The sequence below is a fragment of the Micropterus dolomieu genome, linkage group LG20 (assembly GCF_021292245.1).
Source record: "Micropterus dolomieu isolate WLL.071019.BEF.003 ecotype Adirondacks linkage group LG20, ASM2129224v1, whole genome shotgun sequence".
NCBI classification, from domain to species: domain Eukaryota; kingdom Metazoa; phylum Chordata; class Actinopteri; order Centrarchiformes; family Centrarchidae; genus Micropterus; species Micropterus dolomieu.
The window spans coordinates 9,798,587-9,820,912 of record NC_060169.1 but is presented as its reverse complement, the minus strand read 5'-3'; the positions used below and the strand labels follow the sequence as shown (position 1 = coordinate 9,820,912).

The 22,326-nt window shown below is 38.5% G+C and overlaps 1 protein-coding gene across 1 annotated transcript in view; it reads left to right on the top strand.

Moving 5' to 3' along the window:
• The first annotated feature begins 656 nt into the window (after positions 1-656).
• Positions 657-22,326, top strand: part of LOC123958687 (E3 SUMO-protein ligase PIAS1-like) — a 69,368-nt gene continuing 47,698 nt past the window's right edge. The window contains exon 1 of the mRNA XM_046032214.1: positions 657-706. Coding sequence (XP_045888170.1) covers positions 683-706 — 24 coding nt within the window. The 5' untranslated portion in view covers positions 657-682. The remainder of the gene's footprint in view (positions 707-22,326) is intronic.

Sequence of the window (22,326 nt, the reverse complement as noted above, 5' to 3'; positions counted from 1 at the left end):
CATAAGTAAAACATTTGAGTAATTGTTCCACTACTGCCTGTTGAGATGTGTCTGAAAATATCATTGTAACAGTGAGTGGGAAAAAAAACTAGACATCATCCTTAAATATTTTTGCTAAACCAAATGTGAGTACATTGCATTGTGGCTGTTTGTAGTCAGATATCTATTCTAGTTGAGCATGAAAGTTCATCCATAAAGAAATTAACTCATGGCCCATTTACTCTCTGGATTTTCCCCTGATGAGTGGATGGAGTTTATCACACACTCACACTCACACTACACCTGACCCCACATGTTACAACACACAATTTCTTTATTGCTCATATTGTGAATTTTTGCACATTCTTTGTTAATTATCCTGTATATTTATTTTTTTGTTTTACTATTATACTAATATGGTACTTCTATATACTTTTATATATATATTATATACTTGCACATTTTTGATCTCTGTACCTTTTCTATATTTTTATATTTATGTTTGTGTTAAGCACCATATATACCAAGGCAATTTTTCGTGTGTGCAAATATACCTGGAATTAAACCTGGGTGTACGGCTGTTTTTCCTCGCATCATTTGTGTTCCTGAACGCACCCCTGTCGTTGTGTGCGCGTTCACGCAGCGCTCTGCGCGTCCCAGTCATGTGACAACACCTCACCACGCCTGCGCATACAAATACAAGATGGCGGAGAGTGCGGAACTGAAGGTAAGGCGCAGCCTGAAATCATTATAAATTTACTCGGTTACCGAGCGTTAGATTGTGAAGTCGCTCAGTGTGTCAGTGATTTAAGCCTCGGGGGGCTGAGATGTTGTCAGATTTGGTGTTTATCGCTCAAACACAGCAGGAACTTTATTGAATCCGCGAGCGCCAAAGCTTGCGCGAGCATGTTTATGTTGATATTGAGACGCGCTGGTTTGTCTGAACGGACCGTTTTCCTCAGTACACCAGCTCCTGCCAGGGCGGCATTCACTTTATAACCATCCTCCGTGTGTTGTTTTAACACGAAGGCAGCGGCTCACTTCATGGCATGATAACTGTCTCTGTGCGGTTTGTTAAATTACATTTTTTATGAAAAATAACGTCAGCTGGCGAGCATTTGTGGCGCCGAAAGCGTCCAGACTGTCAGACGAGTTGAATATGACAGCGGCTTCATGCGAGTTGGGTCAAGATTAAAAACACGCCATATGGACGGAATATTCTGCACACATGAGTGACCATACAGTTGATATCGATACCTCACATCGTGTCCGAGCAGGGGCTGAGTCTGTCTGCAGTTACCTTGCCCGCTCATGAATACCTGTGATACCTTACCTGTTGATACATGCATAATAAACACATGCTTCACGTAACGGTGCGCTGGCACCGTTTTATCAGCACCGTGCTCAGGTGGTCTATTCTCAGATTTTCATCACTGATGCACCTGGACTTTACTGTGTTTGCTTGGTAGCTCAATGAAACACTGTTTTAATTTAACTTTGTAAAGCAGAGTTGGAACATATGGACAAAAGTCAGTGGACACCGCTAATAATTAGTGAGTCAGGTGTTGCAGCCACACCCATGTGCATTTAATATCCAGCACATAGCCATGAAATCTCCATAGACAAATATTTAGAATTAAAAAGGGGTCATAAAGAGCTCAGTGACTTTAAACATTGCAGTGTCATAGGATGCAACCACAAGTAATTTCTCGAAGTGTCTGCCCCAGTAGATCAGTCCCTGTTAATTGTAAGTGCTGTTATTGTGAAGTGGAAGTGCCCATGAGCAACAACAGCTCAGCTACCTGTCAGACTACATAGTTTGGTAGAGGAGAATTAATGGTCTGTTCAGGGTTGGGCTTTGCCCCTTTTTTTAATGCTACAGGCGACCGTTTGAGGAAGGCCCGTTGCACAAAGCGAGGTCCATAAGGACATGGTTAGATGACTTTGGTGTGGAGGAAGTCGATTGGCCTGCACACAGCCCCGAACTCAACCCCATTGAACATCTCTGGGAGGAAGAAGAATGCTGACTGTAGCCAGGCTTTCTCGTCCAACATCAGTGACCCCCACAAATGCTACTTTAGCTAAATGGGCACAAATGGGTGGTCCAACTCCATATAAAATTGGTGGATGCAACGTTGGTAAAACTCGCAAGAAACACCTAGATGTTGAAAGTATCCAACTGGAAAAATCCCACCCCCTCCCTTCAGGCCTCCCTCCAAAGCTACTCCCCAAAACACATTTTCATGTGCAGTGAGTGCACAGGCCGAGAGCGTGCAGGTAAGCAGCTAGGTAGACCTGCTCATCACAGTCCTATGACAGCCACAGACAGCGGATTCTTGTCATCTTTGTGTGCATATGATTTATGCAGGGTGTGTAAATCAAATACACTGTTGGGATGTAAAGAGAATTTCAATAAATATATAAAAACATTTAATAAATTGCGTACCATAGCTTTAATCCCACGGTTTTAGAAGAGGGTGTCCAGCCAGGTGTCCATTCACATTTGGCCATATAGTGTATCCAGCAGTTATTGATCAGAGTCTTGGGCTATTTTTAGACTTTTCCCCAGTGTGTTTCTGCTGCTTGCCTGGGATGTGTGGATCTATACGTGCTCCTTTGTGCCAGCTGCTGCTCAGCTATACAGACTGTAATGAACAGGTTTTTAGCTGCACTGCCTCTTTTGAAAAGCCAGATGTTCTTACTATATAGCTCACCAGTGCCTGTTTATTACAGGCTTTCCCTGATTAGTGATAGTCAAATGCAGACTTTCACAGCTTTTCAAACTTCAACATTTGCTTGCTTATTCATTTTCATGATGTAAGCTAAATGCTTGTAGGGTTATTTTCATAGTGAGTTATCTAGTAATGTTTTTCTATATTTATAAAATGTCAGAAAATAATGAGAAATACCCATCACAATTTACTAAAGTCCAAGATTACATCTACAGATTGCTTGTTTTGTCTGACAAACAGTCAGAAACCCAAAAACAAATTTACTAACAGTTTACTAACATAAGAATAAGAAAAATCTTTACAATTGAAAAGCTGGAACTTTTGATGAGCTGATTATCAAAACAGTTGCCAATTGATTAATCAAGTAATGGTAAAAAAATATATCGTTTTTTTCATAGCTTAATAGATTAATTTAATGATAAAAAAAATATAATCAATAGCTTAGGTGTTCTTTGTGGGGTGCTGCTTAAAAATGGGTGTTTCATGTCTGCACAAACATAAAGGAAGTCACGAGGCTGATCTGCTTTTTAGGCTGTGTTGACCTCACGCTCTGCTGTTGATTGTACAGTAATGATGAAGTAATGATACTTCACATGCTCCCACTTTATAGAAGCTATTATTTGCATAGATAGTTAATTTCAGTATTACATACACAGCATCATACAACCACGGTACTGTAGAGGGTATAGATCTGGCAAACTGACCTCAGGACTTTGGTTTGGTTTAGCAGTGTCACATACTGGTGAGTGGTTTGGCTTCTGCTAACCTGCTTAAAGTGTTATTACAAGATGACTTCCTGTGGACAAAATAGGCTAAGTGAATGAAATTAATGAAGGTAGCAAACAAATTGACGGAGGCATTATCTTCTGATTCAGAGATGCAATTTCAAAATCTGGGAAAGCTGCGTGAGTCTATGAAGAAGATGTCATATAATACGTTCTCCTTTTTTCTGTCCCAAACATGTGTGTTTGTTAAACTTCTGCTGTGTGAGTTCTACATATGTTTGAAATGCTGGTTTGGATTTTTTTCCTAGTTGTAGGTGGAGCTTGACATAACTCCTCAGGAAGATGTTGTTATTTTTTGAATGATATTTGCCATAGATGCCACATTTTGTGACTAGTGTTGGTATTTGCCACTTGCCCAGAGCCTCAATTAAGTAATGCACCAGCCCAATATTACTCCTCTTGACCACTTGCTGTCCATTGTTAGCACATATGATGATGTTTTGAATATTAATGTTGCAAATGTTGCAGGACATCTCACATTTACTGAGCAGTGGGTCCATCTTGCTGATGAAGCAGTGTACACACTTCCAGACATGACATAGAGACATGGGACAACACATTACAAGATATCAGTCAGCTCACAGTTCTGGACGATTCACGGTACAACCACAATATCTTTAACACTATTGAAAATAAGAGATTTTCTTTTCTTTAGGTGAAAATGTGCAAAAACTTTATATCCATGGTTTGACCAAAAAAAAAGAAGTTAAATCTCTAGAATAAAAAATTGTTCTGGCTGTGAAAACAAATCCAAACATGCAAGAACTTGGTTGTCTTAAAAGAAAAGAAAAGGCCTTTCTACAAGCAGATCTTTATTTACATAAAACTAAAGAATAAAACAAGACGAATAAGTAATGTCTTTGAGAAAGTTTTCAGTCAAAGAGCAAGCGTCTGAACTAGGTTGAATTCAGTTTACCACAAACCCCAATTTAAACCTTCACACAAACTATTTTTAGATTTCTAGAGTAGCACAAGGACATTTTTTAAGACTATAATCTTGTCAACATTTTCAGGCAGCAGTTCAGAGACAGCAGTGTTGGATTATGTTTAATTATGTTTTGTTGCATTTAATGCATTTTTCAGCTGCACTTTTCACGCTCAGATTTTTGTACTGCAATATATTGTGCCATGATACGTGGTAACACCAGAAATATACTGAAGCAACAACAAGGGGTTTAGTCTTCATTAACAAAAGGCATGTTTATGCTGTAATGTTACAGTAATCATAATGATGTATTCCCCCAACTGTTTCCTTTGTAATGTGAATATACACGTTAGGTTGTGAAAAGATGAAATAATTAGAAACGAGCCCCAGTAACACTGGTACATCGTGCCATTTTACTGCTCTTTCACACCTGAGATAAAAATGTGTGTTATTTTAATGACTGAATTTGTCTGAATTTCTGTCCATATGCACCATGTGGTGTTTTTTGTCAGCCTCCAGGAGTAGAGCACACTGGACTGGCCTTACTCTTGCTTTGGCTGCAAACATACAACAGTGACAGTGTGTTGGAGGACTCATGCAGAGAATATTAACGAAAAGGGTTAATAAATTGAGTTTTCCAAGAACATTACAGTGCTATATACTGTATATAAACATAGCCCCTATTTGCTCTCTATCATATAGGCCTGCAGCCAATTATTATCTGCATCAGTGACTATCTGCTGTTTATTTTCTCGCTTAATAAATCATTTTGTTCTATGAATTGTCAAGAAATTGTGAAACATGCCCATCACATGTTTTCACAGTGATGCCTTCAAATATCTTGTATTGTCCAACCAACCATTCAAAACCCAAAGAGATTTTCAAATGCATATGAAAAGCAAAGAAAAGCAACACATTCTCATATATGTAAAGCTGAAAGCAGTAAATGTTCGGTATTGTGTGAACAAATACTGAAATGATTAAATGATTATTAAAATAGTTGCTCTTACTCAACTGGTGATAACTGCTTTTATTGTTTTGATTTAACACATATTCTAACCCCTTTGACGAACGATTATTAGGGTTATAAAATTGATTAATCTGACCAGAGGTTTTTCATTCATTCAGTCATTTGGTCCATGAACAATCCTCACAGTTTCCTACAGCCCATTGTGAATGTGACGTCTTGAAATTTCTTGTTTTTAGCTGACAAACCCATAGACATTCAGTTTACTGAAGAAAAGCAGCACATCTTCCCAATTGAGAGACTAGAACTTGGGAATGTTTGCGATCATCAAAATTTTGCTGATTCAATTTTTGTTGATTGACTAATTGAATATGCTCCTGGTAATTTTGTTCATGGGTGCCTAGCTGTATATTATTATTATTATTATTATTATTATTATTATTATTATTATACCTTATAGAGTGAATTGGTGCATACATCTGTTATGCAAAGTCTGTGCTTGTCAAGCCTCTGATGATGCCAGGCCCCCTGTTGCATTGCATTTTGTTTCACAAGAGTCCCGATCCGCCTCAGCTTCTTTGAATTGTCTCCTCTCTTCTCTGGAGCTGCTGCAGCAGCAACCTGGCAATACAAATAACTGTCTGTGCACTGGCGGCTTATAGGTGGAGACAGTCTATTTGTAGAGCCTGTGGCTAGGTTAATCCCTAATGATACAGACCTTCTCTGCTCCCCTACATCCTTTCAGCACCTGCCTTTTACTCTTATTATCATTGTCATTATCGCTGTAGTTAATTATCAGTTTAAAGGGAATTAGACGTTCTCTTTGAAATCACCAGAGTGAATGATAGCTGTTCTCATCTGTTGGTGTATTTAAAGCTTGCATGCATGCATGCGCAGATGTTTGCTCTGTGTTTCAAGCTGATACTGAGTGATTAAGAGTCAGATTTTGTGGCATTCCAAGGCATCATCTCTAACACAAAAGTACTGGAAATGTAAAAATCTGAGTGGTGATAGGTGGATTTAAGATGCATGGCAGTGAGCAGCAGAATGAATAAAGCTCACAGTGTGAAACACGATGCAGATGTTGCATGTCTCTGCTGTTACAGAGATGTCAGAGGTGTTTAACATTGAACCAGCTGGAACAAACTGTTGTAGAGAGTTTATTGCCTTTTTCCTTGCACTCAGCCTTTACTGAAGTTTATCAGTTGGGCTGCCAGATAAAGATAACAAACATGCTTTGTCACTTCAGGCTGCATGATACATGTTCAGTGTGTTCAGCCCAGTCAAACCAGCATTTAAGCTCTATTATTGTCTGATATTTTGCCCCGTGAGAGCGCATTTTGTCTGCAGCCATCGACTTCGGTTGGGCTTCGGCGAGATGCCGCTTTTCTTAACTCCTGTGGTGATTTTGTTACTCAGTCCTGTTGCCGTGGAAACATGTCACATTTGAGATAGACGTGGTTGGGTTGCAGTTTGGAGCTCAATTGTGTGTTTCCAACTGGAAGAGAAAGACAGGCATTTCACTGGCCACACTCCTGGCAGATTTATTCGTGTTTTAAATATTGGAATATGAGAGAGATTTTGGTGTGAACCAAGAGGGATAAATTAATGTAGAATATCATGTGAAAAGCCTGTCAGAGAATATTTCTTTATCCTGCTGCAGGCTTTAGCAGTCTGGTGTGTTTGTCAGACCCTGACGTTCATAAATCTCTCCACCCGAGGCACACAGCTTTGTGCAACTTGCGTAATTAGTTGTACTGTCACTTTTGTAGTTTGTGACTCATAATTCACCCATCATTTGGCGCTGCAATGTGTCATAATTTGTTTGTGTACGACATGCTTCAAGATTAGCTGTGGTTTTTCAGTAAATCTTGAGTTTATGCGTAATGTCCTACTACCTTGGTGCAGTACGTTAGACTTCATGTTGCCAATAACACCTGATAGCAGTAACCGGATAGAAACAATCATTTGAAAGGAATTTGGAGCATTTTGTTGCATAAATTTACAAGTTAATGAGGAAAAAGTTTTTCTTGAAACTTGTGCTTTCACATACAGACTTTATATTTATTGTTACTGTATACTGTGTGAAGATAAGTATAAACATGAAAGTATTTTCTAATTTACAGATAAAGTAATTTAATTAATAGCGGGGCTTGTCTAACTGGTTATGGTTAGTATTATAAGTGTGACTGGACAATAGTCTACTATATTATTAACTGTAGAGTTAATATACAATATGTAATTTAGGATTTTGCATTACACGTGTGTAATCTGGGGTGTTCGTCCAGTTGTTACTGCCTGCCAGCAGGTAAAAGGCACAATGAAACTGCAAGGATTGAAATTATTATTTTAAGAAACGCTCAATAAAAGATAAATAAACATTTAGTATCAGGCTATGTCATTAAGTAAAAAAGAAAGACACTTGTACTCTGCATATGCCCAGGTGTCTTTCTTAGCAAACAGTTTTCTTTCACATGTCTGTTTGTAATATCATATCATGGCACCTGCAGCCTCACAACCTCGTGTCACGGGTGATGAAGAGTGTGAATCTGTGAAAGAATGAAGCCAACTGGTAAAGATGTTTCTGTTGAGTCCTCAACAGCCAGCTTGAAGGGTTAATGGTTAATAATAGATATGAGTGCATGCTGTGGCCTCTCCAGTGACCTGTAACCTGAGGGACTGCAGCTTAAGACACTTATTCACCAAACCATCTTCATTCTTTAGGAAGTAGCATGCTGTGAGCGGAAAGTCCCTCTGCTTTTTTAAGAAAACAGGATTGCATGCTTTGCTTGAAGGATAGAATGAAATGATGACAGTGATGACCCAGTGGGTCGCCCCTTACCTGTTGAATAATGGCCTTGGTGGTTGATTGTGCATTCAGTACATTTGAGTGTTTATAGCATTATGCAATAAACATATTTCTAGGAAGTGATCAGCTCTGTGTGATAACAGCAGGTCTCTGTAGGGAGCCAAAATAAAAATGCCCATCAAAATTAATGGTAATCTCTTAGAGCCAGTGCTTGGTTTTTTCCACAGTAGTGCCTGTAATAATGAATTAATTTCCTTTTTATTTTCTGATCTTTGACTAATCAGTTAGTTCAGGTTGTGCGGTGAAAGTGGAGTGAAGAAGGGCCGTACAGTTTACGAGACGGTAGCAGGAGTAATGATAAAGTAGTGATAAAATGCCATTTAGGTTAAAGCCATAATTAACAGACCATAAGACCATAATTATAGGACCCTCTTGAAAATGAGATGATGCATCTCAAGAGGCTATCCTTTAAGAAATTCACAAACAGTGAAACATTTAGTCTGTTTTGCCAGAAAGGTCTGGTAGAAAAATATGCTTATTCTAAAAATATCGAAGGATTACCAACCCTAGCTGACAGTGTTACTAGCAGCGTCGCTTGTCATGCCAAAATATGTGATACTGTTATCAGTGAAATTTCACAATGCGTGATACTCAAAAGTATTAAAATCAAACAGAAATTGCACATATAACACACACAGTACACCTTATGGAGCTACTTACTTGCTGTACAGTTCTACTTCGGGTTGACTGTCAGATGTAGGGATGGATTCAGATTAGAGCAACATTTAATTGGATAATTGATTAGTTATCGATTATTGAACTATTTGGATAATCAACTGATCAGTTTGAGTAATTCTTTTAAGAAAAATGATTTGATTCCAGCTTCTTAAATATGAATATGTTCCAGTTTCTTTACTCCTCTGTAAACTGACAGTAAACAGAATATCTTTGGGTTGTGACTAGGGATGCAACGATTACAGACTTTGTTGGTACGATTATTGTCAGAGAAATAATCACAGTTACACAATTATCACGATTATTATGCATCAATTAATTTCACAACACTGGTAATGACTTAAGTTGATTTTTAATATTTAATTACATTAACAATTATATTTTCATAATATGTAAGTATTATTAATATAAGAGGAATATTCAATTTTATCCTCCATGGGAAATTGTTATAAAGGAGGGGAATGAAATGTTCTGTTAACAACTCTCATCCATACATAGTACAAAGTTTTAGTGAAAATGATTGAAAGAAATTGAGTGCAGTGTTAACTGAAATGCAGTTAAGTGGTAGCCTATAGTCCTGAAAGTCTATAAGCTCCTGATGTTATGTTAGTGTTTTACACCTGGCAACATTTTCTCAAAACAGACAGGAGAAGACAACATGATGTAACGTTAAATGTTCAGTGACTGAAGGTCTTGTGAGGACAAGCCTACGTTCTGTCTTCCATAAAGGCCCTTTCAGAAAAGAAGCGATTTGCACTGTGTGGAAGCTTTTTAGCGCTAAAGTTCAACTACTTTGACCGTCTGAAAGGTTACATGCTGCTTTGTTTGTTTACATTGCATTTAAAGCTCAGTATCACCGCCACGCATCGATTGTAAGTGACACGTTTATATTTAATTCCCTACCAACTTGCTACGTTATTTAATATAATGTATTTGGCCTACCTTTACTCGGGCGTGCAACGCAGGGTGGTGATCCCGCAGTTTCTTTATCAAGATTAATGTAGGTATTCGCTCCTTTAGCAGGAACCTTTTAACGGCAAGTTTCTGAACAGGTGATCCGTCAACTTCAGTAACGCCCTGGTCAGACTTGGTGTACCCGCTCCCACACTGCCGACTTCAGCTGTTTCTTTGGTGGAAATAAAGCTTCACAATTTGGTCCCTCTGCCAGAGTTAAGCCAGTGTGCAGTAGCCTCTGAAAAGCATGACACTTTGAGCTGGTGCACCGCTCGTGTAACTTTGTTTTCATTTTGTGTAACAAAAACAGTTGGTGTAGCGGAGCCTTTACGATTAATTAACCGTGACGTTTAAAAGCGCGGTTAATAGTGAAATCCAGTAATCACTGCATCCCTAGCAGCAAAACAAGACCCCTGAGGATATTATCTTGGGCTATGGGAAACACTGATCAATATTTTTAACCGAAAAACCAATCGATTAATCGACAGTTTAATCGAGAATGAAAATAATGGTTAGTTGCAGCCCTAATTCAGATAGGAAGTTCCACGTTGGGAGAATGTCTGAAATTGTAATGCTCAGCAGCTAAACAATCTCTAATCGAATCTTTCAATAATGATCTCCGTTTACTAGTCTCTTTTGCCTCTCTCTGCCACTAAAGGCGTTCCTTTGCAAAGAAATGACTGATGACGTATACAAACGCATGATAACTTGTGTTTTAACAAACGTGGGGAACCAGATTAGACATTCTAAACGAAGATACACTTCACCAAAGTCAAGGAAACAACTACAAAATGCATATGCAGGAAGTTACTCACGATGTAGGGGAGAATGACAAGTCGTTTGCTAAAATATTTATGTACAGTCCATCATGTTAAAGTTAGCATTTTTGTAATTTGCGGAGTATAAGTGCTTCGCCTCAGCCCGTACCAGTGCCACAATGAAGTTTCCTTAAGATAACAATAAGTGTATTGTGCATGCAATACATCAGCTTTTTATTTAGTTGATATTCACTTAATGATAAAGTAGAATTCATATTATTTTCACTGTTATGGTTTTACTTCTCTCGCAGAAAAATAATAAATTAGTCAGGACAGGTTTAATGAATGTCACAGAGGTGACAAGTTGAAAGCCCAACACCCTTTGAGTTCTGCAGAGTCTCTGTGGTGTAGGTATAGTAGTTCATTAGTTTATGCTGGTGTCTGTGGCATGCTTGTCTGGTACTTGATCCCTATATCACAATTAAAATTGCCAATTGTATAACTTACATCATTAAAAATATGAAGTTGGTCAAATGTCCATTTCTTTGGCGTTCTAAGCATTATCCAAATGTACCATCACGGTGAGAGACTATTACGGTCAAGTAAAGTATTTCCAGAAATTGCTTTTGCAAGTTTCAATAGAGCTGGCAGAACTATTGCAGGCTCTGCAGCAACCTTTCATTTGCCATACAGTTTGTTACTAATAAGACCAGTGCCAGTATGTTAAAAAAGCTGTGTTATTTAGGTATTGGGCCTTTGTGACATGCCTAACAATCAATAGATTAAATTATATATGAAGCTCATATTAATTTAAAACATATGCCTGTTCAGCTACAACTTTAATACAAAATACAATAAAGCTGCATTTTCAAGAATACATTACCTACAAATAAATGAAAATGATTCAAAATATTCAGATGTCACTTAAACCATGACACTGCAGGTTATAAGGGATTAAAATGTCCTAAATTTAGCTCAGAACCAAGCTCTTAACCAAGTATCAGATTTGATGTGTTTTCATCCATCATAGGCATCATAAAAAATTAATGCCATTTTAATTTAAACTCCGCTAAACAAAGTATTGATGATGTATCATAAGCATTTTTCACCTCTTTTATTTTTATGTTTAAATTTAGAAATTTCTTTTCTCATCATCCAGCTGTAGTGAGATGTGAGTAGAAATTCAATAGGGAGACTTCTGTGAATGAAGCTCAGGAGGACTACACGCAGTTGCAGTTCCCAGGTGGTCCTGAGGCCAACATCAGATAGGACACTAATGATGAAGAGGCATGTGTACCCACAACAGCAACATGTTTGCTGTACAGCCTGCAATCTCAGGCTACTGTCTCTACAATTCCCCTTCATCTTGTGGTGTCTGCCGACCTCTGTGGGATTAAATGCAGAGGGCAAGTGCAACTCATTGGTCTTCCTGCTTTTCATTTTCTCGCCAGACCAGTGCAATGAGATTTTCATTTCATACAGTTTCATGTCTTTGTTGTCAGCCTTTTATCTTCTGTTCCCTCCTTCTTTCTTCAACACAGTGAGGCCCGCTCAATTTTTAGTACCACTTTGCCATCACACTTCTTTGTCCACATACAAGTTGGAAAAACTGTGTTGTTTGGTTGCTACCAGCAGCATGTACCTTCACTGTTTTGGCACCAGTGAAACAGACATCTATATAAATACAGAATCTGTAAGCAAGAGACAATATTTTGCTATCAGAAGCCTTCTGATTTGCAATCAGGGTAGTATTGACCAATCACATTTGAGCGGGCTTTGGTTTCATGCAGGGAAACCTTTTGTTTTGAGAGCAAAAGAGGTGGAACGCATTGGCCAAGATGCAATCTCAGAATCCATCGGCTATCGTCTGACAACGATTTAGCTCAACCCTAGAGATAAAACTTTTTAATTTGTCTGCATTCAAATCTTCCTCAGACGATAGCTGACGGGTTCCCAGATTGTTGTAATCACAACTTTGTGTCGTTCAGCATTGAAGTGGAGGGGTTTCAGATTCTCTCTATGCCTGTGGCAAGCTGGGACTAAACCTGTCTAGCCTCAGGTGGGGTGGCACAGCATTAAACGTACTAATGAGTAAAATATTTATTCATTCTGAGCTCAGTTCAGTTGGGTTGCATGAACTGAACCTGCTTGGGGAGGGAATTGCCTGATCCATATTTTAGACCAAAACTCCATCTTTTGTTTGATCCACAATGGGCACTGTGATTTTGATACCACATAGGCAGGAGGGAGAGAAAACAACAGGCGGAGAGTTAAGCCTGAGTCAGAGTAGCTGGAAGGCTAAGAGGTGGGGGGATGGTAGGACAGAAAGGGGAGGAGGATCGGGAGGGAGCTGGCACTCAGTACAGAGACCTCTAGCTGAGAGTGGGAGCTTTATATAATGGCCAGGTAGTGTGCAAGCCCCCCACCCTCCATCCGCCTACACAACCTCCGCACACCCACACACAAACATCCTGCAGAACCTTTGCAGAAACTGCTTGGCACAACATTATTAGCCTCACATCTCCCAGTCTCCTGAGACTCAAAATAACTGCATTACTGTTCACCTTCTCAAACCAGGTAAAGTGCAGCAGTTTTTTTAGCTCTGCTAGCAAACATGTGGAGCTCAAAGGGAAACGATGTTGGTTGCTTAAAGCCGCTATTTTGGTCTGTTTAGGTGTAATGGCTTGCACAACGTCTAGGGGACACTAGTGCAGGTTTTTCAGACTTTTACGATACCCCATTCAGTCTGTACACAGGTTAAACCCACATTGGCAATTCATCTGAAAGGGTCACTTTAAGGTGCTCTGATCAGGATTTTTGGGACCGATCGCTGGAAATTTGATCAACCAATATTTATCACAGGGTCTATTTGAAGTCTTCTATTTATTTGTATTTATTTAACTAACTATTCTTAACAACATTAAGTATCCACATTTAAACATGGGAAAGTCTCATGAATTGACAACTGTTTAACTTATTGGCAGGCAACGTGTGCAACATATTCCACTGTCTCAAATCACAGCAGCCCACGCTCCGTTTTGGAGAAGCTAAGAGCTTAACAAATATGCAGTGTTTCCCACAGAATGACTGTGGGGAGACAGAAAGGGAGTTTATTTCTATTTCTAGCAGGTTCATTTTAATTTCACCTTTTAATTCTACTTAATTCTCCTTATTTTAGTATTGCTTCAATTTGAGCAATTCAGATTCTACTTATCGAATGCGGAATCTCTGTTCTGATTCCAATAGAGATGCACCGAAATGAAAATTCTTGGCCGAAGCCGAAACTGAATATAATGAAAAAATTTGCCGAATACCAAACAAGTACATTAAAAAATTTTATTTATTTTTTGCCAATTTTTTTTTACCATTGAATAAATTAAAAGGTCAAAATGTGCTTTTTACTCAGTGTTTCCCACAGCATTTGGAGAGACTATAGGAGGTGGGTCCGAGGCCCGAGTGGGTCCGGTAAAGTAAATTACATGTGTCAATTTACTTTTAATGGACACATGTAATATGTTTTATACTATCTGTGAATATAATCCAATTAATCTTATTTCCATCCTGTATAGAAACCTTATTTTGAAAACGTTGTCACATGTGTATCCAACCCAATTTGATAAATTATGTTGTATGTGGTTCTCGTATCGCGTACCTCTTCAGGTAGAACTCTCATACTGTAACACTTGTCTTTGTAAAGAGAGAAAATTACAGGAAAAAGTCGCTAACCTGCCTGTCAGCTCGCACTTGTCAGTTTCAGTGGATTTACCATAAAGGCATGAACACGTGTGCACTCCAAATTGCGGCTAGCTTAATCGCCTTCTCACAAATGAGTTACAGAAACACTTAAAGCGGGTCAGTTACCTTCAATATAAAATGTGAATATCAGCTCATCTGTGTTTTGTAGCTGAGTGTGAGATGTTGCTTCTGTTTTTGTTAGCTGTATCTGCGGGTTCATTGTAGCTGGGAGGCTGCAAAACATTGAACACGGTGCATTCCTTCAGATTCACAACGTGTTGAAGTAAGTACTTCATGTTCTGTTGACATACTGCGTAAGAAATAACATGACGTTAGGTCCATGTAGCAGCGTGACTCATATAACCACAAAGTTAGGAACCAATAAGCGGAATCAAGATGCACATGTCTTAATGAATCCACGGTTCTTGGAGATTTGATAGTTCTTGATACCTAGCACTATGCACAAACTACTTTAATCTGCTTACCTTGCTTTCCCCATCAGTCGCAAATACCATATAACATCTCTCTCTCTCTCTCTCTCTCTCTCTCTCTCTCTCTCTCTCTCTCTCTCTCTCTCTCTCTCTCTTTCTCTCTCTCTAAAATGCTAAAATGGGTCAATACACCTCATCCGTCATTGACCTCTTCTGATCGGCCTTTATAAAGACCACAAATCAAACTATTTAGAACGAATATCAGCCGATCAGTCGCTGCACCCGTAGCGCTTGTGAGCTGACATTTGTTTGTGAATGATTTTTCAACCAGGGTTGAACTGGGACACTGGCAGCCTTCAGTGTCTCTGTTGGGAATGTGCATTTCATTTAATCATGTTGACTTTTAATAGTCATTTAACCAAATGAATACTGAGGAGAGAGCAAGAGAGAAACATAGGAGACACATGTGATTGCTTCAGTTTACACTTAATTGTTCACTCCTCATATGCATCCAAGTTACCTGTTTTTATATAAGGTTTATCAATGGGCCTGGGTCAGTCTGCTTTCACCTCACCATGCCAAGCCGTCGTGTGCTGACATGTGTTTCCACTACTGCCCACTGCTACCAAGCAGGACCGACCGCGGCCAACCCATTACAGTCTCTTACCTATTTGTACAGCTACGTGGCTGTGCCAGTGACACACAGACATACACATTTACATTCATTTAAAAGAAAAGGTTGCAGTGTTACAGTTTTTCTCAGCTGCTTTAGTACATTTCTCAGATCAGAATTGAAATTCTCAAAACTACTTGTTCTACCTCCACATCATCTCGTCATAAAAGCAATTTCTCATTGTTTTGAACATATTGAAAATGCTTTGACACATTGAAGTAAATCATTATGTACAATTGTCTGCCGTTTCCTACATTATCAGTTGGTTATATCATGATGGTCACAATGAATTAAACCGGTTCTCTGTTGAATAGTTTTACCCCCCAAAACATTTAGGCACAAGTTCGTTGCATAAGTCACTACGTACAAAATGGCTGAACACGTTGTCAAAATCAAAGTTAAATAAAGTCAAACTATCATCATTCTTCACAATCAAGTATACAGCTGAACAAAATGATGTTTCGTACAGACCATGGTGTATAAACAAAATAAGAATAGACAACAACAAATCACAACATACTACAGTAGCAGCACAGCCTACAGACCATTCACCCGATACACACAGTACCATAAACAGTGAACAGTAACAATACACAGTGTTTCACATGCTTACATTTCTAAAGTTGAAATTTCTTCTGTAAAACAGTCCTATCTTTTTCTTTCCTGCATCACAATGACATGGTCTGTCAACAAATTATAGTACGAACAGTAAAAACATAACTGTGAATCCCGTCCAGTCTCTTGCAATGTATAACTTTATACTGTTGAAATTGATATGACATATTGAAAAGGTGCAGCCTAGTGCATTTTCAATCATTGTCATCAAAACGTTAGCCATAGTTTACATCAGAAAACACTTACAGAGTACACTGTTATATTTATAACATGACTAAACATTTTGACTATCTTGTTCGTAAACAATGTCACAAGAACTTGTCATTCTGGAGATAGACTAAGGATTCTGAGCAAGTTACGGGCTTTTGCAGGTAATCCACTGTGTTGTGCTGTTTGTTTGATATGTTTTGAGAAATGCACTTACTGTACAAAGCGAGTGAAAAAAACTGTAATATAGTTCCGTTATTTGTATTTTGTGTTTTTTTATCATTATATTATATCTTTTCTGTATATATTTTGAATAGCACACTTCTGTATTGTACATGAACATGCTTTTATTTCACACTTGCTTTGGCGAATGTTAACGTTGAATTGAAGTGAATAGAGAAAAGGTTTTGTTTTGGTGCTGTACTTTTGTAGCTTCTACCTGAATCTTTGTGGTTTGGAGTTTAGTTTCATTCCTGTGTTCCTGTTTGCACACATCAGCCTTATTTTATTGCTTACTGAAGTTACTTTCGAAGCAAACCTTGCATTTGCATCTGCCATTGCTGGTGAAACTGGTAAGATGCTTTTATTGTGGAAATGGCCTACGAAATGCATGTGTTTGTCCCCAAGTCCGTGGAGCTTCATTAGTGGTGCTACTCTTCAATAACAAGAGGTCTAATCAACCAGATATGGACATATCTGCACTATTCACTATTCACATCTGCACTATTTAATCAGTTTTAGATATGGCATGGAGCAATAGTACAAACAGAAACAGCCACAGGGAGCTAAAAAAGGCTGCATTCGACAGGCCTTACTGTGGTTTGTGACTAGCAAACCTCCAAACACGTTAACTTTACCTTGCTGTGCAGTGCAATGGAAAAATTCTCACAGCCGTGAAAGCGCGGCTCAACTGGTCGCGGTTTTTCACAGCATGGCTCAGCCAGACAATTTCATTTGTTGGTAGTTCACAGAGGTTGAGGTTGACGGCTGACTGCAATTTGAGCCTTAAGAACCATCAGCATCTTCAGTCAGTAAATACAGGCACCACAGGGACAGAAACATGGAGGTTTCAGTGCCCCTTAAGATGATGTTTTCTGACTAATTTCTCAAAGTATAAAATCAGGATGTTGCAAGTAGTATGCAAGTTAGAGTCAGAATCAAGGTGTGGTCTAGAGACGCCTGTTTCACCACATTACTTCTGAGTGTCGTCATGAGGGGAGGAAAATATTTATGGTGTACTGTGTCGCCTCAGGCAATGGAAAAAAGGCAATGGAAATGGCAATGGAAAAAAGGCTAGCCTAAATTTGTCCGCCTGTGCAGGCTAAATTTATACCAGGCCGTTTCAATCTTGCAACCAAGGATTTCTTTCTAAGCAAAAGTGGAGTTAATTATCTTCATAAAAATGTTCATTTATAAATATTTTTTATTTGTATAAAATATTTTTATCTAGTATCTCTGTCAGCCCTGTGAAAAAGGTTTTGAGGTAGGCATTTCACCTTCTTTGCAGAGTTATTCACATGCAGATAGTATCACTGTGTGCGTGTCAAATGATGGCCGTGTGGCTGAACGCTGCATTTGAGGTTTTGCACACCAGCCATTTGGCAAGCATATGCGATCACTGCAAGCTTAATGATCTCTCATGTTGTGCGTGGGTCCTGATGCTTTGTGTGTGTGTGTAATTTTCCCCTTCGCATGCTAACGCTTTGTGTGCCTGATCTGTGTCATGTATGCACTATGCACCATCTTTGTGACCGCCTCTGGCATGTGAGCTGAGTTAAACTGAAGCACCTTACATGAACACCGTGAAGTATTTGGTGTGCATGTGCATTATACATTTATGAATTTCCTGTTAGCACTTGTCTGTAGTCATTTCCTCTGTTAAAGTTTGTTTGTGTGTTTGCTGATTGTGTGGGATTGAATTTAAAATAATTACACACCAATTCACTAACAGACCTTTTTGACAGAATGAAATGATAGCTGAATTCCTTTTAGCTGCTTCAGTTTCAGAGTCCTGGTATTTCTGGCTCATTGTCACACTGCCATGACTTTCTAGGACACTTGAATAGAACAGAACCATTGTTAATGTTATTATTAGAATCAGAATCAGCTTTATTGCCAAAAAAACACAATAATGAAGTTATAGTAAATAAACTAAAGTTGAGATAAGAAAAATAGGACTCAAGTAATTCAAAATGCGGCCTTTTGTTAGGCAAAACCTAAGATACATAGACAGCACAGGTGCTAAGTGAGCAAAACTGAACATGCAAAAAACAATGGATTAAGCAAGGCTAAACAGAAAACTGAAGACGAGGAACAAAACCCCAAAACAGAAAACACGGTCCAACTGCTAAAGGCTAAACTAAACAGGACAGCAACAGGGCGTTATCAACAAACAGGGACCGGACTAATAACACAGATGGCTAAGGGAGACAAGATAACAGAACAACACAGACAAACTCAACAACAGACTAAGCTAACTGAACAAAACAGATTAACACTAGCAGACTGGACACAGGACAACAGACAGGACTGAAACCCAAAACACAACAGACTAAATAACAGATACTGAACTGACCAAATAACTGAAACTCACAGAGAGCTAAAGTAAACAGCATGTGACACCTTTAAAAAACAAAGTGTGATGTCAACCGATTCAACTCTAAAATGCCTTTTCAATATATATCTTTAGCATTTCTATCCTGTTTGGTTACATGTATGAGGGTTTTTTTGGAGGACATGTAGGCGAGTACTGATTAGAGTTGCAGCGGTGGTTGCACAAAATGTATTTATTTTTTGAGAATCTATTAGGGGTGTAACCATACACACAATTCACGGTTCGGAAGTCACGGTTCAGTTTATTTTCGGTACAGTAAGGGGGGAAAAAAATGCATAAATTTGCTCGTTGTTTATTATGAACGTTTGTAAACATCAAAATTAGTTTACAGTTGTTTAAACAAACTTCTAAATTGAACATAATAAAATATATTAAAAAATAAGAAATAAAATACTGCCTCAAACTACTCAAGTTCTCCACTAAATAAAATATTCTCAAAACAATATAACATATAATAAAATAAATAGAAATAGCTGGACTACAGTGCAGTCAATCAATCCTAGCCTGTAGGCCTGGTCAGATAAAAAAAAACAAATAAATAATATATTTTCCAAAGTCTGAAGTACAGTCTAAAATCTGTTTAAATGCCGAAGGAAGCTGCGTTTGCACTTCGCTAGTTTTTTTCCTTGTTGCAGTGATGTTCAGATTTGCGTGGTACCGTTTCAAATGAGTGAACGTTAGCATGTTTGGTGTGATGCCAGAAACATACCCAATTGTTAACACTACTGAGCAGTGTCGGCCCACTGCTTTCTTTTGTATTTCACTAGGAAACTGAAGCGTTCCCAAACAGGAGACCTTAATAATCAGGGAAGGTCTTCAAGCTCTGGCTTCTCTGCACTGGCAATGATGCTACGTAGCGAGGGGCTGAGCTGAAGCAGACATTTTGGCTAAAGTGCAAGGTGGAGATTAACTTAATATGTTTGTGTGGAAACTCGGAATTGATGTATGTTCCACACGTATTCGGTGCACATTTGCACCGTTCTGAAAGTCCTGTACCGAAACTTGACTTTTAATATACCATACGATTAACCGAGAAATAATTTGCAGAATACTTGACAATGAAAATAACTGTTTGTTGCAGCCCTAGTGCTGATACATCTGTGTTAAGATAAAATTAGCTGATGAAAGCATGTTTGAGGACAGCACATTTAAAAGCAAAATCAGTGTGTTCCAGTCCCTTTTAAAGCCAGTGTAGTGTTTGAGCTCCAGCCAGTATTCTTTTCAGGTGAGGTAGAAAAATAAAAAAATGCTAATAAAAGTCAGCTGAAAAAAAATAAAATAAAGATGACAAGCAAAGACACAACTGCAAAAATGAACAGAAAGTTGATGACAGCAAATAGTGGAACATCAGAACAACAAGGGAAATAAAAGATGAGTGCTGGAAAATAAATCGTAACAAGAGTCAGACAGAGTGTAGAGCTGGTAACCTGTACTGAGCAGGCCTTTCTCAGAAACTAGAGGTCATAGCCAGCTATTCTGCAGTTTTGCAGGCCAGTGTTTCTTCTGACAGATAAAACAACCTATTCAAGGCGACTCGGCCACTGGCCAGTTCCAGCCTGCCTCTCCTCATCAAAGAGGCCTCCATGCTGCCTGTTTCCTTTCATTATATCTAATTTTCTCTGTGATCACTCATTTTAAATGTCAGTAAGTATAGCCAATCTCACAGCATAGCTGTATTTTTGTTCATTTTGTCCGACAGTATAGTGATAAAATAATGATCTTATCTGCAGCTTGGTAATGACTGCCGGTTAAGATAATATTTATGAGCTGTGATCAGATGTCACACTTCTTTCAACGTCTGAGACCAGAAACAGAAAAATATGTGGTTTGGTGCACAGAGCAAAGCTTTGGTGAGCAGACATATAGAGATGCAGGGTTTTCTCAGATTGGACAGGGCACAGTCAGGATTGACAAATGGAAAAGGCAGCAGTTGCTTTAAATTAAGGAGCCGTGTCAGTTATGCTGATAAACAGTAATGACATGCCACACCCCTAGAAATATCTCCTGTAACTGCACACTATTAGAGTGCAGATTTTAGATTCTATAACAATTTAATTCCTTAATGCAAGGGAAAAAAACATTCATTAGTCGACCTGATCGCCAATGGGCGGAAGCCTACTGTGCATGCAAGAGTTGGCTTGCACGTTTCAGTAAGCTGTGTGTGTATATGTGGTGTTTTAATAACAGCTAAACCTCTGACAGATGTAGTAGTGTCATTTTGAATCTCTCTCTCTCTCTCTCTCTGATAAACATGGGCATGGAAACAAGCTGTCTCCATTACAGTTATCTGTTTTTGTGATATTAGAAGTTAAAGTCCTGTTCATTTTCTGCATTGACAATGTTAAATGACTGACATTTAGAGCACTAAGGCTTGGACGGGCATTAAATTCTCCCAGTTGCATCATCGGTGCAAAATGTGAGAAACTTTGTTAGAGCATGTCTGATTCCTTGATGTAAAAAGTGAAAGGTACAAGCCTGTGTACATGAAAACCTGAGGAGAGAAGTTAACTATGGCTCCCACGGTGCATTCTGGTAAGAAACCTTCAGTTACAAAGCTTAAAAACGTTGTCGTGTATGTTGCTAACTGCAAGTGGAAACGAAAGGGAATTGTTGGGTCTCTGTTAATAATATTACAAAGAGTATGGTTTAGACCTACTCTATATGACAAGTGCAATGTCACAACTTTTGTTATGAATTGGCGCTATATAAATAAAATTGAATTGAAATTGAATAAAGAGGATTCTAGAGCTGCAACAATTTCATTGATTTAATCACGTAGGATTGAGAGAAAAATAAAAATGTTCTTTCATTCCAGCTTCTCAAATGTGACGATTTTCTTTTTTCAGTTTCATATGATTTTAAACAAAATATATTAGGGTTTGGGGCTGTTGCTCAGACAGAACAAGGCACTTGAAGCGCTCACCTTTTATAATTTTTTTTAGTTTTATAATTAATTGAGAAATTGAAGTAATTAAATTAATCCCCTTCCTTTCATCTTATTTACAGAAATGTCACTGTCCATACAAACTGTATTTCCCAGAGACTTTAAATAATCCATGTTGAGGAATGTTATATATATTTTTAAACAAAACTGGAATGAGAATTTAAAGTGCTAAAAACTACCCTTCGCTCTTGTGTTTTCTCTGGAGCTGAGGAGAATTTCATTTGGTTTGGAGGCTCAGCTGCTCTATCTCCCCATCCCCCTTCCTTTCATCCCTCCATCAGTCATTCTCACCAGCTCTGGACACAGCAGATTATTACCCTACACCCCACCCTCCAGTCTGACAAGAATCTACCAAACATACTGAGAAAGATTAGACTGTAGTTACCACCATTTAAGTCGAGCTGAAAGTGAACATTAAGAGAATGTCTGCAGTAAACCAGCTAATTATATATATATATATATA